Source organism: Bos taurus, chromosome 1 (genome assembly GCF_002263795.3).
Source record: "Bos taurus isolate L1 Dominette 01449 registration number 42190680 breed Hereford chromosome 1, ARS-UCD2.0, whole genome shotgun sequence".
Lineage (NCBI taxonomy): Eukaryota > Metazoa > Chordata > Mammalia > Artiodactyla > Bovidae > Bos > Bos taurus.
This window is the reverse complement of record NC_037328.1, coordinates 3,573,589-3,587,576: the sequence shown is the minus strand read 5'-3', so window position 1 is coordinate 3,587,576 and position 13,988 is coordinate 3,573,589. Positions and strand designations below refer to the sequence as shown.

At 47.9% G+C, this 13,988-nt stretch overlaps 1 protein-coding gene across 1 annotated transcript in view; it reads left to right on the top strand.

The window, feature by feature from the left end:
- HUNK (hormonally up-regulated Neu-associated kinase) overlaps positions 1-13,988 on the top strand; it is a 131,263-nt gene that overhangs the window by 42,663 nt on the left and 74,612 nt on the right. Inside the window, exon 2 of the mRNA XM_002684590.4 lies at positions 3,661-3,953. Within this exon, the coding sequence (XP_002684636.2) occupies positions 3,661-3,953 (293 nt within the window). The remainder of the gene's footprint in view (positions 1-3,660; positions 3,954-13,988) is intronic.

Below are 13,988 nucleotides of genomic sequence, written 5' to 3'. Positions count from 1 at the left end.
CCTGGAGAATCCCATGGACAGGGGAGCCTGGTGGACTGCAGTCCATAGAGTCACAAAGAGTCGGACATGACTGAAGCGACTTAGCACGCGCACACACATGCTGTAATGCGTTACCGCAAACTTGGTAACTTAAAACAAAAGAAGTTTATTCTATCACAGTTGTGGAGGCCAGAAGTCCAAAGTCAATTTCACTGGACCAAAGTCAAGGTGTCAACAAGGCTGTGCTCCCTCCGATGGCTCTAGGTGGATCCCTCCTTTGCCTCTCCCAGTGTCTGGTGGCCGTATTATTCCATCCCTGCCATCTCTGCCTGCTTCACCACTTGGACTTCTCTGTGTATTTGTGTGAAATCTCCCACTGCCTCTATTTTATGGGGACACTTGCGGTGACCTTTAGCGCCACCCAGATAATCTAGGTTAATCTCATTTCAGCATCCTTCACTTTTTCCAAATAAGGTCACATTCACACGGTTCTAAGCATGGGGGCTTAATGTCTTTGGGTGGCCATTATATAACCTACTCCAGGCAATGAAAGAGCTAAATAAATTATCCTCCTAATAATTGTGTGCTCTGTTAAGAAAGGCAGATCGTATTACTGCCGGGCTTTCAGACTGTTGTTTATTCACAGTACTTTTAAGAATTCCACTGCCAAAGGGTGTAATTTTTAAAACGTTGCAACATAGAGTTGAGCAGACAGAATCTAATTGTACTTTTCAGCATTCCTCTTTCTGCCCCCACAAGATGATGGATATATATTTGTGTGTGTATTTATATATATGTGCATGTGTTATGCATATATACATATATTTTGTCGCAAATGAATACAGTTTTTAAAGCTCTTGGCTTTGTATATACTGAACTGGTAGACCAAACTGCAGCCCACTTCTGTGGGCAGATAGCATCAGCCTCACGTCGCCCTGGGATGTTGCAGGTTCTGATTTATCTAGTCTAGTGGCTGATTGTCTCGCTCTTGGTCATATCTGTGGTTTAAGGGCCTGATAATCTCCATTAAAATGGGCGAAGGTGGTCAAAAGGTACAAACTTCTGGTTGTAAGATAAATCCGAAGGATGTAACAGGCAGCCTGGTGACTGTAGTTAGCAATGAAAGTGAAAGGAAGTGTTAGTCGCTCAGTTGTGTCTGACTCTTGTGACCCTGTGGACTGTAGCCCGCCAGCCTCCTCAGCTCATGGGATTCTCCAGGCAAGAAGACTGGAGTGGGCGGCCGTTTCCTCCTCCAGTAGTTAGCAATACCATATTGTATGTTTGCAAAGCTGCTAATATTGAAGATCATAAAAAGTCTCATATACACACAAGTTTATAACTATAGTGATGGATGTTAACCTGATTTATTATGGTAAACACTTCCCAATAGAGACATACACCCAATATTTATGTTGCATACCTAAAACTAATACAATGTTATATGTCAATTACATCTCAAATTTTTTTTAAAAAAAGACTGTTCTAGAAGAAATGATAAACTGTTTATAGCTAGATTAAGCTATTTTCAGCTAGTTTTGCTTCAATGATTAAAAAAAAGGTTCACTGATTTTCTTGTTAGTAACCTGTTGGTCACTCATCATTTATAAAGTACTGTAATGTGGCAAAGTGGGGAGTGGTCCCTGTGTTAAGGGGAGGGATTGGTGCTCTAAATGGTATCGCAGGTGGTAGGTATGATGGGAGCATACGATAGGAGTGTTAAAGAGACTTTCTGGGAGAAAGGTGGGACTGGAGTTAGTGTCTGAGGATTTGAAGGTGTAAAGAGGGTGGAGAGTAGTGTGGTCACAGGGAGTGAGGAGACCTGCTCTGGGGAGCTCGGAGTCTGGGCTGAACAGTGGCGGGAGAAGAAGCTTCAGTGCTGGGCTGAGGCTGTGGACCTTGCCCGATGGGCATCAGGGAGCCCCCAAAGAGCTTCAAGCAAGAAATCAGAGTTCTGGACATCAAGGCAGGGCAGAGTGTGAATTCAAGGGGCCGGGGTGAGTATCAAGGAAAAGAGGCAGGACATTGATGTCATAGTCCAGAGCAGGGGTGGCCAGACTTGTATTTTTATCACAAACTTGTCAAGAAAATAACATTTGAAACTGACACAACAGTGTGAAGCAATTATCCTCCCGTTAAAAAGTTACAATTTGAGTGGTGGTTGCCAGGACCTGGGAGGACTTAGGATAGAGGATTAGTGTTAAAAAAAAGAAAAGAAAAGAACATTTGAGCCCCTTTGTACAAACACGTATCTGCCTGTCTGTTGTTGTTCAGTCGCTCAGTCGTGTCCTGCTCTTTGGACCCCATGGACTGCAGCACGCCAGGCTTCCCTGTCCTTAACCATCTCCTGGAGTTCACCCAACTTCATGTCCCTTGAATTGGTGATGCCATCCAACCATCTCATCCTTGGCTCCCTCTTCTCCTGTCTTCAGTCTTTGCCCAGCATCTGTCTATCTATCATCTATTAATCGTTTACTAATTAATCGGTATCACACTTCTGTACACTGAATGCATTATGAAGCAGTTACAAAATATAATTACAAAAAAAAGAAATAAATAGAAATGAAAGGTCCAGTGTTTCTGTCCTGCAGCCCAGTGGCTTGACAGCCTCATAGAAGAATGCCCCTTGGGTTGCTCGAGTCTTACACAGACTCAGGGCATCTGAACGCTGGGAGGCAAGGTCCCAGATGAATGCAGCCTGGCGTGGGGACAGAGAGGAAGGAAAAGTGAGAGAGAGGCAGTGAGCGCAAGCAGACGATGAAGTGTCAATGGCTGGTTGCCTTAGAGAGGAGAGAAGACATAAGTAAGAAAAGAAGAGGGCAAAACAGTGTTGTGTTTTAAGGCTGGGTAAGTGAATTGGCAATAGCCGACGAAGGAAGGGTAGGAAGGTGGAGACTTGGGCAGAAGTCTTCTCTCCCCCTTCATCCCTCCATCCTTATTCCGTTCTCCTTTCCCTCCCCTCCTCCTTCCTTCCTTCCCTTTCTGCAAAGCTGGAGGGTCTATACATGTGACGTGTTGATTGTAGGGGAAGTGACCCAGGAGGGGCATCCAGGTGGCAGCGGAGATGTGACTTTGGAGCAGCAACAGGTTGGGCCTGACTTGGGGCCAAGAGTACCTGCGTCGTGATTCAGAGGGAAAGAGGTGACCACTGGAAGCCAGGGGCAGCCAGACCTGAGGGCCCGGTGTGGAGCACAGAAGGGTAGGGAGGAAGGGCAGGGCTACCAAATCCCTGGGCATTGCACCCCTCAGCTCCCTAAACACACCCCAGAACTGAAGATGGAGGCAGATTTGGCTGTTTCAGAAATGAAGGCCTGGGGGGACCCAACCTGGAGCAATTACGAGATCTGAGCGAGGTGGGGTGGGGGAGGGGAGGGGTCTTGGCTGGAGGTGACCTTGGTGTTTTCTCCGCAGGATAAAACACCAGGTTTGACACTGACTCTTCACTGAGCCTTCCAGACTTCTTCGAGCTGGCCTGAGTGAATGACATTCTCTTCCTTCGTGGTTGACTCTTCCGGCCTTTGCTGATGTAACATTTTTCTTTTCTCCCTGGATGCTATTTCAGATCAGACTTTGCTCCTGGTGCGGAGAAGGAGCGATGTGTCTTCCTAGGGTTTTGTGGCTAGTCAAGGGGGTAAACTTCGCCTGCAGTGTCTGGTAACAGCCGCGTTCCTGGTGTCTCCTTAGGTGGCCATCAAGGTCATTGACAAGAAGCGAGCCAAGAAAGACACCTACGTTACCAAAAACCTTCGGCGAGAGGGACAGATCCAGCAGATGATCCGCCATCCCAACATCACCCAGCTCCTCGATATCTTAGAGACGGAGAACAGCTACTACCTGGTCATGGAGCTGTGCCCTGGGGGCAACCTGATGCACAAAATCTACGAGAAGAAGCGGCTGGAGGAGGCAGAAGCCCGTAGATACATCCGGCAGCTCATCTCTGCGGTGGAGCACCTGCACCGGGCCGGGGTGGTCCACAGGTAAGGGCCGCGCCGTGATGCTGGCCACCAACTCTGGGCCAGACGCACCGCTGCAGTGCAAGTCAAGCAAGGCTGAATCCATCCTGGCTCTGTCCTTTAAATAGTTATGTGACCCTAGCCTGGTTACTTAACCACTCTGAACCTCAGTCTCTTCTTCTGTAAAATGGGAATAATCATGATACTCATCTCATAGTTGGTATAAAGGGAAATGAGTTGTTATACGGAAAGAACTTGGAACTGCGTTTGGTATGTAATAGGGGCATTTTAAGTGTTGGCTGCTCTTGTTATTATTATTTCCAAAACAATAAAAACTCTTGCTCAGGTGCCTGAAAGAAGCATCAACGTTAAGATGGCATGAGACTGTTTTTTAGCAGTGCTTGATGGTGCTTTCACTGTATTTGCTTTGCATATGGTAGTTGCTTAATAGCTGTTTTATTCAATGGAATTGAATCACTACATGAATTGTGAACTTGCCTTTGAAAGTGAGGCTTGTTCCCCATAACTAACTAACCTTGTTCCCAAACTAACCTTGCAAATAATTATGAAAAGCAAACTTTTTTTTTTTTTTTTGAATAGCCTGTTCCCTCCTGAGGAGGAACTTTGCAAGCAAACTGAATGGAGACAGAATTCTTGGCAGTGTTGCTGTTGGTGTTAGGGGCCGACTTTTAGTGCTAGACTAAAATAAGGTCAGTGCTGCTGCTAAGTCGCTTCAGTCGTGTCCGACTCTGTGCGACCCCATAGACGGCAGCCCACCAGGCTCCCCCGTCCCTGGGATTCTCCAGGCAAGAACACTGGAGTGGGTTGCCATTGCCTTCTCCAATGCATGAAAGTGAGAAGTGAAAGTGAAGTGGCTCAGTTGTGTCCGACTCTTAGCGACCTCGTGGACTGCAGCCTACCAGGCTCCTCCGTCCATGGGATTTTCCAGGCAAGAGTACTGCAGTGGGTTGCCATTGCCTTCTCCGAAAATAAGGTCAATAGAATATAGTAAAATTTAAAAAAATGAAAGTGTCCTCTTTTCCTCCCGAAAAAGTGTTGACTTCATCGATAAATGCATACTTCTTCATGGAGTTATAATTCATAATTACTCTGGGTTGTTGAGAAAAATTAGGGCTCATGTTTAATTGATTCTCATTTAAAAAACCAAGATCAAGGAATTATATAGATATACACACACATATGTTTAAAAATTTTGTATTGAGATACAGCTCACATCCCATTAGTTATCATTTTAAAGGGTGCAATTCAGTCATTTTCAGTATATTCAGAGTTGTGCAACTATACTCACTGCCTTAATTCTAGAATATTGCCATCACCCCCAAAAAGAAGCCGGGTACCCACTGGCAGTCACTCTCCATTCCCACCCCTCCCACCAGGCCCTGGTCATAACCACTAGTCTTCTGTCTGTCTCTGTGGATCTGCCTATTCTGGATCTTGCATATAAATGGAAACAAGACATGGTCTTTTATGAGTGGCTTCCTTCAGTTAACTGTACCAATGGGCTTGGCCAGGGATGCTCTGCCCCTTGTGCCTGAATCTGGGACACAGTAGGGAGGTCTTGGTGGAGGGGGCAGGGAGACACTGAGGGGAAGTCCCAATCAGATTGGGACTCACTGTGGGGAAGTCTCTGGTACAGGGGGGACACTGGAGGGAGGCCCCAGGCTGGGGGTGGGGGGACATAGATGGGGCAGAGGCCCGGGCTTGGGGGGAACTGGGGGGAGGGGGAAGTCCCAGCCTTGGAGGGGAACTGGGGGGAGGGGGGAGGTCCCGGGCTGGGGAGGGGGGCACTGGGGGAAGTCCTGGGCTTGGAGGGGACCTGGGGGGAGGGGGGAGGTCCCGGGCTTGGGGGGGAACTAGGGGGAGGGGGGAGGTCCCCGGCTCGGGGAAGGGGCACTGGGGGGAGGAGCCAGCCTTGGGGCCAGGCCCCATTCAGGCAGATCATTTCCTGGCTAAGGTAAGAAAATCTCTCCATGAACGTATTTTTAGTCAGACACACTGTTAACAAATCACGATTCATCAGAACTCTTCTGAGTTTTGATCAGCAAGGAAGGGAACATTCAGAAATTGTAAGTGAATAACCCTATTTTTGGCTGTTAACAACCCCCTTGTGTAACCTGCGGTGTCAGAGCTCTGCCACGATGGGGTACATGATGATCGTAGGATGCCTGGTTTGGTGATGAAGACGACAAAGGCAGAAACCTCGCGAATGAATCAGCTTGGGTTACCCACTCCGCTGGTCATGGAGGAAAAGAGAACTGGGGGTGGAGCTTTCCGAGGGACTCAGGGTGTTATTACACGGGTTTCATGCTGTCAAAAATCAGATGCGCCCCGGCTCGGAGCTTCCGGGACAACAAAGGGAAAGCCAGCGAAGGCTGTGCACTGCTTGCTGGTCTCTCCCGCAGGAAATTCTCAACAACCCTTTTAAAGTAATTTTAACAAAATCCAGTCCTTCTCAGCGCAATTACTGTCAGAACGTCAAAGGAATGCATTTAATAATGTTTTGATAGCAACGAGGGTGCGCTTTTTCTCTCTCTGATCTCCGGCATTCCATTTCGTTCCCTACCTCTTCGGAAATATATTCATCAGCCAGTAGTGGCAAAGGCTCAGATCTTTTGAAGTTAGGGAAGGCTGGAAATACAGGTGCCGTTTTGGAGGAGTTCTTCATTTTCTCCTCTAGAAATCTCCTTAATGAGTGTCAGCGCACGTGGGCACAGGTGATTAGGTGGTGGAGACATCACAGGAAACTGTTTCCAATATATTCCTGGGTGGCTATATCTGGAATGTCTTGAATTTTCAAAGGTTTTGAGTGTCTCACTTCTAGCAGCCATAATCTGGTAATACACTGTAGCCTTTTTTAATGGTGGAGAATTGTCTCCTTTATGCTGCAGAGGTGGAAAGAATTCATAAATTATTTCAAGGTTGGGCTTCCCTGGTGGCTCAGATGGTAAAGAATCTGGCTGCAGTGTAAGAGACCTGGGTTTGATCCCTGGGTTCAGAAGATCCCCTTGGCAACCCACTTCAGTATTTTTGCCTGGAGAATCCCATGGACAGAGAGGAGCCTGGTGGGTTACAGTCCATGGAGTCGCAAAGAGTCGAACACGACTGAGGGACTAACATACACGCATATTTCGAGGTTAGAGTTTTCAAATGAGGAAGAGAGTTTAGATAGCATTTCAGAGATTTCCTGGTGTCCCTAGTGGGAAGATTTCTGAGCAAACAGATTGGATCATCCAAAAGGATTTAGGATGAATTTTGGTGGCTACGTTATATGATTTAAAGGGCTTTAGGTGATGTATGTTAGAGGCTGCTTTAAAAAGCATAGTTCCTGATGAGTCTGATACTGTATCGTCATATCATCATCAGCTTAATGCCTGGCAGAGCCCTCATTTCCTGTGAAATTAAATCTAAATATTTAATTATCGATCCAGAGCTATTTAAATATCTTTTAAAGGAAGTGACTCTTTAAAAATCATGTAACTATTACAAGTAGAAGGGAAAAAAGGAAACCAAACGTCTGTAAAGTAGATTTCCTTAGCTGGCAGAGGACTTCATTTAAAACTGAACCTGGGCTTCCCTGGTGGCTTGGTAGTAAAGAATCTGCCTGCCAATGCAGGAGACATCAGTTTGAGCCCTGATTTGGGAAGATCCCACATGCTGCGGAGCAACTAAACCCTCGAAACGCAACTATTGAGCCTGTGCTCTAGAGCCCATGAGCCACAACTACTGAGTCCGTGCCGCAGTTACTGAAGCCCAGGTACCCTGGAGGTGTGCTCCCCAACAAGAGAAGCCCCTTCAGTGAGAAGTCCGCGTGTCACAGCTAGAGAGTAGTCTCCTCTCGCCACAACCAGAGAAAAGCTCTCACAGTAACAAAGGCCCAGCACAGCCAAAAATAAGTAAGGTTATTAAAAAAAAAAAAAGACCTGCCATACACCTTTCATGTCATCTGCTGCAGCAGTGGGGTTGTTCACTTACGCAAAGTTAGAATGTGGACCTCACATCTTCATTACACCCTCTGAGGACTGCCTGAGATAACTTTGGGTTTAAATTCTAACAAGGGTTTCTTTTTTCCCATTTTTCTTTTTCTCAACTGGGCTCACACCAACATCTGATGACTTTTCTATCATACAAAAAGCGTCGACCTTAACATCCATCATCAGAAATGCTGATGCCGAGAGGCTCATTTGAGATTCAACTGTTTGTTCAAAATAACAAAGTCCAATCAAGCTGCACAGACAAAACATACCCGGGTAATACAATACCGCCATCCCTAAGCAGGAAGAGACAAGCAGGACTGGGAGTGAGAGAGATGCGTGATCAAAGGGACCAGGCGTCCGTGTGTCAACACGGCTGCTCCCAGAGCCGTGACCCCAGTCACTCATCAGGGCTGGGAAGGGGCCTTCTGCACTCTGAGGAATGCCGGGCAAGAGAGGGGACCCTTCTTTGTTCTCGTAAGCCTGACAAGAAGCAGATCCCACCTGTGCTGATGGGGTTTTACGAAGTTCTTTTACCTTTTTGGTTTCCTTTGGAGAGGGGAGAGAGGGGAAGGCGGATGAGAGAGGGGTGACTTCTGCTTTACTTGGGGGGAGGGGACTATTGGAGATCCCAGGGCCTGAGCACATATTTGGAGACACTGGTTATATAGATCAAAGTTTCTTTTGTTTAATGGGGACTGAGAAAACATGATAAAAAATGTGGGATTTCACAAAGCTCTAGCCTGACAAGTTTGTGGATTGGGTTGCACCGTGGTCAGCGTGTGGATTCTAAGCCAGACTGCTTGTATCCATGTTCTGGGTCTACTTCTGAAAAGCTGCACTGGGCAAATCTCTCAGGCTTTTGTGCCTCACTCTCCGGAACTACACAATAGGGTAAGGGATTATCCACTTCATGTGGTTGTTGTGAGGATTAAATGACTCAATTCCTTAAAGTGCTTAGCTCGAGACCCTCAGGAAGTACTGAGGATATGTATGCTGTAACTACCACTGAGCCCACCTCATTCGTTTTATGTGTGGAGGCCGAGTCCTGTGCGTTCAAGGCCCCAGAGCTGTTCTCTGCTTGTGTTGTTGCTTGGTGGTGCCCGACTCTTTGCGACCCCATGGACTATACAGTCCATGGAATTCTCCAGGCAAAAATACTGGAGTGGGTAGCCATTCCCATCTCCAGGGGATCTTCCCAACCCAGGGACTGAACCCAGGTCTCCTGCATTGCAGGCTGACTCTCTACCAGGTGAGCCACCAGGCTCTTGAAATCTTCGGCTGAATTGTCTTCATCCTTCAGGTCCCAGCTCAGAAGCTCACCTCCTGCAGGAGTCCCTTCTCTGGTCATAGACTCCCCAGCGCCTTCTATTTTGTTTTCCAAGTACTTTTCACAAGATTGCTGTTGTTCAGTCGCTAAGTTGTGTCCGACTCTTTGAGAGTCGGACACAACTAACTCCTTCACTAATGCCAGGAGCTTGCTCAAACTCATGTCCTTTGAGTCGGTGAGGCCATCCAACCATCTCATCCTCTGCCACCCTCTTCTCTTCCTGCCCTCAGTCTTTCCCAGCATCAGGGTCTTTTCCAATTAGTTGGCTCTTCGCATCAGGTGGCCAGAGTATTGGAGGAGCTTCAGCTTCAGCTTCACAAGATAACTGGCTTGTTTCCTGTCTGGCTTTTGCACAGACCAACCCAGCGCCCAACCCAGTTCAGACACAGTAAGACTCTGTTGGATGAGTGAAGGGAAATTGAATGAATACAGTTAGTGTCAGAGTTAGCACTGGGATGGAAGCTTTCTGGTCTCCAATTCATGTTCTTTCTGGAATATTCCATATTCTCTGTGGAATTTTAAGGGTGTTTCTTCATTGACTTCCATTTTATTTAGTTTCCAGGTCACATTTTGTTGGGTGACATCTTTGTAGTGAATGAATAGCTCTTCCATTGTATGAGCAGAATTTGTTTCTGGAGCATTGTAGGAATTCAATAAAGGTTTCATTTTGAATAAATAAATCGGGTTACATGCTTAACACATTATTCTTGCATTTAACCAAATTGCTCATCTTATAAAGAAGTCAAAGATTAAAAAATCATCTGGTTTTTAAAAAATTATTTATTTTTAATTGGAGGGTAATTGCTTTACAATATTGTGTTGGTTTCTGCCACACAGCAACATGAATCAGCCATAGGTATACATATGTCCCCTCCCTCTTAAACCACCTTCCCGTTTCCCACATTTGGTTTTAATACAGCGCTTTTGATGATAAAACCTAACTAAAAAAATATACAAAAAAACAAACAAAAAAACTCTTGTTCACTGCAAAATGCCTGTTGCCTTGGGGAGTTATGTGCTTTTCTTGAATGCTTTATTCTTAGCTCATTACTAAGATCCATCTTGTGGCCGTCTCCGCAGGCACAACTTTCTCCCCCAGACCTAGTCCTCTCTGAGTCTGATCCAGGCTCCCCATCTCCTGTCTTGGGCCCCTTCTATCTGACCTTTCATTTGCCTCCCAAGCCGGGAAAGATTGAGGGCAGGAGGAGAAGGGGGGTGGGCAACAGAGGATGAGATGGTTGGAGGGCATCACCAACTCGATGGACATGAGGTTGAGCAAAATCCGGAAGACAGCAAAGGACAGGGAGGGCTGGCGTGCTGCGGTCCGTGGGGTCGAAAAGAGTCGGATGGGACTGAGCGACTGAACAGCAACAACTGTCTGCTTATCACCGAGGGAATCGCTTATCTGAAATCTGTTTTCTAGTCTCCCCTTCACTGTGTCTCAGAACCTTTAGCTTCGTCGCCTCCCCTGCCGCACCGGCGCCTCACCTTGTGTCTGTCAGCGCTGGTGCAGCTTCGAGGGCCTGTTTCTGTCATCCTTGCCTGTCAGTCAGCCCTGCCAGGTGGCCCCTCTTAGGATTCCATTTTCCAAAGAAAGAATCAGGAGCTCAGAGCGTTTAAGTGACTCTTCCAGGGCGGCTCCGCAGGTCCATTCGCGAGCCCCGGACCTCTGGAGCCTGTCTGCCCTACTCTCAGGCTGCCGTCCTGGCCCAGGTTCACCCCCCTCCTCCACACTAGGCCTCCACCAGCTCTCCCCTGTCCCCCGCCTACAGCCCTCTGACCTCCTCTCCCCTCCCTGGCAGCCTCTGCTTTATGCCCCTCTGTTCCTCCCCTTTCAGAGAAGGCAATGGCACCCCACTCCAGTACTCTTGCCTGGAAAATCCCATGGACGGAGGAGCCTGGTGGGCTGCAGTCCATGGGGTCGCTAAGAGTCGGACATGACTGAGCGACTTCACTTTCACTTTTCACTTTCATGCATTGGAGAAGGCAATGGCAACCCACTCCAGTGTTCTTGCCTGGAGAATCCCAGGGATGGGGAAGCCTGGTGGGCTGCCGTCTATGGGGTCGCACAGAGTTGGACATGACTGAAGCGACTTAGCAGCAGCAGCAGCAGCAGCAGCAGTTCCTCCCTTTCATCTTGGGTCTCAGCCCTGAGTGGCCCCCCACGGGCGAGCTCTCTTCTTTAGGCCTGGGGTTCGTTAGAGGCCTGACCTTCACTGCCTCGTGAGGTAAGGCCCTGTCATCCTGGTATTTGGGAAGCATGTTTGTGCATGTGCACACAGGCAAACGTACACACACAGACGTGTGCTTGCACACACGCGCACTCTCATACACGAGCATGTGTTCCCCTTGCAAGCCTGCGTGCACACACACTCCCTTGCCCTGTCTCCCCAGCAGCTGCACCTCCCCTCCCCTAGGGCGCCCCAGGACCCCCTTGTTTGTTATGGCAACAGGGTCTTCCCCTCCACCCCCTGGGTCTGGGAGGGCAGAGTTCCTCGTGGCCTGTCTCCAAACCTTAGAGATTACCATCTTGAACGGGATACCTTTAAAGGAGCCTTTGGGTGGGTGGGTGTGGAGGGGGAGGGATGCTTGCTAGCCTGTGGGCGAACCTTTAATTGTTAGTCAGGCCTGTTGGAGCTTGTGCTTTTGAAATAACCCAGAACAAAGGGCTGGTGATTAGGGCTCTCCCCTTGGGCCTTCCTCTCAATCTCTGGAAAAATGCCTACCCACCCCCCCCAACGCCCCAACCGGACCCAGTGCTGGGTCTGCGGTTGCGGGGTTTGTGGGATGGATGCCATGAGGAGCCCCACCGGACATTTCTCCTGGGACTGCTCAGTCATCAGAGAAGGGCCGAGAAGCCTCTGGGTTGTGCTCCCTCTTGCTGGGGCAAAGGGCCTCTATCGACTGCTTTCCTTTGCTGCCAGGACACAGCGTTCCCACCCCAGCCCCCCAGCACTGTCCTGATCGCCGGTTCCGCCACACACGCCCTGTCCCGCTTCTTACTTGTCCCGAGTCCTCTTGGAAGCCCTACTGGTCAAGGGAAAGCCAGTTCCTGTCCATTCAGGGACCACTTTCTTTCCTTCCCTGGCGTTTTCAGTAACTCATTCACACCGCCTGCAGTCAGCTGGCCACAGAGAGGAACTTGTTCCACTGCAGGTCGGGAGGAAGAGCCCTCCACGTCTCTCTCTTCTCTGCAAGGTGGTTGATCCCATCACGGGCTGTTAAATGTGAAACTGAGCATTGCCTTATCGTCAGGTGCAAACTGGTCAGCTGTCAGGACCTTCCCTCTCATCTCACAGACCTGACACCGAATACAGACAGATATTTCGCTCTTGGGATGGAGCTAAACACCATGCTTTTCACATGCACCATGGGGAGGTTTTCTGGGTTACAGAGGCCTGCCAGTATATGTGTGTATATATATATATATATGAATCTGCCTGCAGTGTGGGAAACCCTGGTTTGATCCTTGGGTTGGGAAGATCCTCTGGAGAAGGGAATGGCAACCCACTACAATGTTCTTGCCTGGAGAATTCCTCGGACAGAGAAGCCTGGTGGGCTATAGTCCGTGGGGTTGCAAAGAGTTGGACATGACTGAGTGGCTCACACACACACACACACACACACACACACGGTGCATTGTAATATGCTAACACTAAAACTTTGTGAATAAATTCACCCTTCTAATTTTTAATTTTTTTTTTTTTGGCTGTACCACACGGCTTACAGGATCTTAGTAGACCAATCAGGGATTGAACCCTTGCCTCCTGTTGTTCAAGTGCAGAGTTCTAACCACTGGACCATCAGGAAATCCCCTTATCCTTCTTTTATTATTCAAGAAGTTATCTTTCAATTTTTGGCCTCACGAGATCGTTCATGGTCTTTAGAGTCATTGTTGAATAGCTGGGCAGAGGGTCTGAGTGGCCCGCTGTGCTGAATGGACTCATAATTAACTTCAGGTGGTAAGGATGCTCCACAGGGAACATCCTGAATGAGGCTTGGCGGGAGGGGGGCATAGCATTCCTAGTACTGATCTCTTAGGAAGGGGAAAATATCCAAGTGTTACTGAAAAAGTTAATAGACTTAATTTTTTAAAGGAGTTTTAGGTTTACAGAAAAATCATGCAGAACAAGAGTTCCCATTTCCCTTCCCTGTGTTTTCCCTATTCTATCTTGTGATAGTATAGGACATTGGCTACAATTGCTGAATCAGTATTGATACATTATTGTTAAGTAATGTACACAGTTTACGTTCGGTTTCTTCAGGCTGCATGGTCCATTAGGGTGTTCTTCGTGCTGTGCCCTCTATGAATTTTGCAGATGCGTGGTGCCATCTGGCCACCACTGTAGTGTGCAGAATCGTTTGTTGTTTAGTCGCCAAGTCATGTCTGGCTCTTTGTGACTCTGTGGGCTGTAGCCTACCAGGCTCCTCTGTTCTTGGGATTATCCAGCAAGAATACTGGAGTGGGTTGCCATTTCCTTCTCTAGGAGATCTTCCTGACCGAGGGATCAAACCCGAGTCTCCTGCATTCGCAGGCAGGGAAGTCCATAAAGGATAAATTTGCCGCCCTAAAATAATGTGTTCTACCTGTACATTCTAGCCCTCCTTCTGCAACCTCAGGCAACTGGTGATCTTCTCCTTGTCTGTAGTTTTCTCTTGAGAAATGGAATATTTCCTGCCATATCACTAAACAAAGGATGTCGCAGACATCAGTAATTGCAGCCATCATAAATGGTG